We start from the raw sequence: 4609 nt of genomic DNA, 5'->3' as shown, positions 1-4609 counted from the left end.
CCCCTTTCCCCCCCCCCCCATTGTCTCTGGATTCCTCTCTCTGTTCCTTCTCTCTGACTTTCTCTGTCTCTCTCTTTCTGTCTATTTTGTCTCTCTCTTTGTCTCTTTTGGTCTCTATTTCTTGTGTTCTCTCTGTGTGTGACTGTCTCTGTTTCCCTGTCTTTGTATGTCTCTGTAAATATATCTGACTCTCCCTGTCTTTCTCTTTTTGTCTCTCTGTCTTTTTGTCTGTTTCTTGCTTGCTCTCTGGCTGTCTCTGTATTTCTTTTTATCTGCCTCTATCTCTTTGCCTCTTTCTCTCTCTCTCTGTCTTTGTCTGTTTCTCCCTCCCTTTTCTCTCCCTTTCTCCCTTCTCCCCTTCTCTCTCTCTGTCTCCTTGTGTCTTTTTGTCTCCCTCTTTCCTTCCCTTTCCCTCCCTCCTTCTCTCTCTCTGTCTCTGCCTGTTTCTGTTCCTTTCTCTCTGTCTTTCTCTCTCTCTCCCCTTCTTTCCCTCTGATCCTCTCTCCTTCCTCTCCTGTACTTTTCTTGACCCACCTGTCACTGCCCTATGAGCTCCTCATTCCCTTCTTCTAAAGGACATGACTGTCCCATGCTCTATACCAGCCGAGGGCACATTTTTCCTTCAGTGCCCTTTCAATGAGGGACAGAATGCCATAATGGACAGAATGCTGAACTTGGGGGAAGACCTAAGTTCAAATCTTGCTTCTGATACTCACTAGCTGTGTGACCAGGAGCAAGTCATTTTACTTTCCTGACCCTGGCTTTCCTTATCTGTAAAATGGGGATAATACTTGAAGTGTGTATCTCACAGGGTTGCTGTAAAGCTCAAATGACCTAATAAATATGTAAAAACACTTTTCAAGCTTTTAAGATTCCTATGTGTGACCTTCACCTCCTTAGGCTTCACTTTCCTCATCCCTAAAATAGGGAGGCTAAGCTAGATGCCCTCTGAGGTCCCTTCCAAGATCCTAATTATCCTTTGACCCCCAGAAGCCATATCATCTAAGACTAGACATCTCCAAGTGCCCATCACTTTGGTAGCCACAGCATGGAGTGTGTCAGAGGGATACTGGCAAGTCCCCTTCTGTCCAGGCAGTTTTATCTTCCTGGGCAAAAAACCCTCAGAACCAAGCAATTAGTGGGCAGCCATCAGGCTTGGGTTACTCTACCAGATCCTCCTGTCTTGACAGAGATAATTTTAGATCTTTCCCAGATTATCTAGACTCTGGGATGGTGACTCCTGGAAACTGGATGGGGGAGACAATTGTGGAGGTGGGGGACATGTCTAGGTCCTCTTCCTCCTCCTCACGCTAACTCACATCCTAATTCTAGAACATCCTACAGGCATGAAGGAGACACTCATCACCCACTCTTGGTCAGGCATAAACTCTGACTTGGTTTTGTTTTTTCCAGCAAGGGGACGTGGGATGGGGAGAGAATAAGGTATTTTTGTTTTGGCATAAACACTGTCTTGCACACTGGCCTCCCTTTTGACCAGTGGCCTGTGTTTGCAAAGTAGCTGGCTAGTGTGAGAGAAGAGACTGTTCCACCATTCCAAGGAGGTTGACCCGTCATTAGAACACTATTCTGACCCACTGAGTCCAGGGCCCAATGCACACTCCCACTTAAAAAAGAGGTCTCAAGTCCTATACTGTCCCACAGGGAAGGAGCATCTCCAGGCCATGCTTTGCAATTATTATATTCCTTGGAACGTGAATTAGATCTGACCCTAAGGACTCTGGATGGATTGGGAAGTTGGAGCTAAGGGCACCTTCGAAGCAATATTGTTCTAGCAGAGCTCATCTTATTGGCACGGCCATGTGTCTGGAGGAACGCTGACACACTTGCTGTCTCATCTCAATGACCCCAAGATGAGACAGCAAATTTAACACCTTGGGTGGGAGAGATCGTCCAAAGCTGATTCACTTATAGAAACAGACTCGACAGGAAGCCAGACTGGTTTCATGGCAGTGAAATCTCCCATCTCAAGATGACCTCCGATCCCAATCCAACAAACATTTATTAAGTGCTTACTGTATGCCAGACGCTGTGTTAAACACAGGTTTGCATGTATTTGGCTTCTCATTTAACTCTACAGATATTCCCACTTCTTTTACTTCTTCCTTCTATCATCCCTAATGCCAAGAAGGGTTCACCTTTGATGACCACAAATGCCCCAAACTTCCCAACAGAGTTCTCAGAAGTGTCCTCATGAGGACTTTGAGGTAAGCACTGCCACTTACTATTTAGAAGCTAGGTGGAGCAGTAGATAGTGCATTGGACCTGCGGTTAGGAAGATCTGAGTTCAAATCCACACTCAGACAACTTACTTAGTATGTGTGTGACTCCTGTCCGCCTCGGTTTCCTCAACTGTAAAATGCACATAATAACAGCACCTACTCAGTGTTTGGCCTGGTGTTTGGCATGTAGTAAGCTGCAAATAAATCCTTGTTCCCTCCCCTTCCTGGCTCTGTGATTGATCTTGGACAAGGCACATAACCTCCACCAGCCTCAGTCTCCTCATCTTTAAAGGGTGTATGGGCATCTCTATGATACAATGGATAGAGCACTGGGTCTGGAGTCAGGAAGATGAGTCTTGAGTTCAAATTTGGCCTCAGAAGCTGTGTAACCCTGGGCAAGTCACTTAACCCTGTTTGGCTCACCTGTAAAATGAGTTGGAGATGGAAATGGCGAACCACTCCAGTATGTTTACTAAGAAAACCCCAGATGGAGAATTGGACACAACTGAAACAACTCAACAATGACAACAAAGTATATATAATTATACCTGTAGGGCCCTGTCCTATAATAACAGGGCCCTGTCCTGCACTACTGTGAGGGTTACTCCAGGAGTGACATGGATTTTCTATCACACACACACAAACACACAAAGACACAGACACAGATACACACACAGTTAAGAAGCACTAGACTAATCCCTTTCTCAGGCTATAATGAGCAGAGACAGTGGGGGAGTTACTTGGGGTTTCTTTACAAAACTTGTGAAATGAACCTATGGGGGTTTATACGTGTCTCTTTCTTTTTCACTCCCTCAGATCCAAACAGTGACCAAGAAAGTGATGGTCACCCCCAAGCCCAGCGAAGAAGCCAATGCCACCAGCTCCATGATCTCTCTGCTGAATGACACCAAGACAGAGGCCCCCGAGGAAACCCAGATGATTATAAAGAAAAGCTTGGAGTTCAAGGACGGGATGAATGTGCTAGGTAGGGGCACCTCTTCACTCGCTGGTCCACCCTACTCAAGGAGATCATGGCTTTGTTAAACAGACTCTCTTCTTCAGCAGGAAGAGGAAAGGGACATGGTTCCATCTGAAGCCAGTGGAATAGGACCATGGACCATAACGTACCAGACTTAGAGAGAGGAAAACTGGGGCCAGATCCTATCTCTGACACATTCTAGCTGTGGAATATGGGCAAATTACCACCTGCCCCAAGCCTCAGCTCTCTCATTTGTAAAATGGGAAGAACTGTAGTATTTATTACATATAGTATTACAGTAAACATTTACCTAGCAGGGCTCTTGGGAGGCATCTCTCCTGTAGGGATTATTTCATTCTTTGTCCTTACATCCCTGGAGCCTGTCACATACTAGGCCCTTCATAAATACTTTTTGACTGATTGGATCATGTGCGTAAAAAGCTTTGTGAATGTTAAAGCACTCTATCAACATAAGCTGTTCATTTTCCTGCTGCCTCTCTCCATCCATCGCCTCTGGGCCAGCATTTGCCCCTGCCACCTATTCATACTGTAGATTTGCAGATCACATTACATATGTTACATTAATAGATCTTCATCATAACCCCAAGTACTGTTCTTAGCCCCACTTTACATATGAGATCATTGAGGCACAGAGAGCTGGAGACTTGGTCTGGTTCACAAAGCCACAAAGAATCTGAGGCAGAATTGGAACTCCCATCTTCCTGACTGAGTCCAGCGCTCCACCCTAACCCTAACTGCCTCTAGCTCAGAACCTGGCCCACGGTAGGCTGGCTGCTCATCCGTGTCTGGGTCAGTCATTCTTGCAATCTCCCGCCATGGCAGGCAGGCTTTGTCCTAGAGCACATAGCTGGTGTGCTGTGACTCCCACGGGGTTATTGTGAGGATCAAGGGAAATAAGATTTTAAAGCATTTTGCAAAGATTGAGGAACCCATCATCATCGTTTTTGTCTTTTGATGGTACTTGATGGTTTTGATACAATGATGGTGCATAGGGGTGCCTAGGAGGGTCTGGGTGGTCAAAAAGGATCAGAGGAGAGGGAAGGGATATTGAAAAGGGATGATGGAAGATGGGAGGCCAGAAAAAACAATCCCTCCCTTCTGTACATCATTATTCCTCCTGATGCCAGCCTGGCCCTTATGTCTGTATCGCATTTCTGGGAACCAGTACTTAGATATGCATTTCATAATGTTCTCTATCTCTTGTTTGGTCATAAACTCTTCCTTTCTCTATAGATCCTACAAGTAAACTATTCCTTGCTCTCCTAGTTTGCTTATAGTATCAGCCTTTATATCTAAATCATGAACCTATTTTGACTTTATCTTGATATAGGGTGTAGGTTCTTGGTTGATGCCCACTTTCCACCATACT

At 45.4% G+C, this 4609-nt stretch overlaps 1 protein-coding gene across 1 annotated transcript in view; it reads left to right on the top strand.

The window, feature by feature from the left end:
* SLC1A2 (solute carrier family 1 member 2) overlaps window positions 1-4609 on the top strand; it is a 173882-nt gene that overhangs the window by 108412 nt on the left and 60861 nt on the right. Inside the window, exon 5 of the mRNA XM_069091092.1 lies at window positions 3057-3279. Within this exon, the coding sequence (XP_068947193.1) occupies window positions 3057-3279 (223 nt within the window). The remainder of the gene's footprint in view (window positions 1-3056; window positions 3280-4609) is intronic.

The sequence above is a fragment of the Petaurus breviceps genome, unplaced genomic scaffold (assembly GCF_028583685.1).
Source record: "Petaurus breviceps papuanus isolate PSGF00001 unplaced genomic scaffold, PetGlider_PUasm1.0 188, whole genome shotgun sequence".
NCBI classification, from domain to species: domain Eukaryota; kingdom Metazoa; phylum Chordata; class Mammalia; order Diprotodontia; family Petauridae; genus Petaurus; species Petaurus breviceps.
The sequence above is the reverse complement of the archived record's forward strand: the minus strand, read 5'-3'. Positions and strand labels throughout refer to the sequence as shown.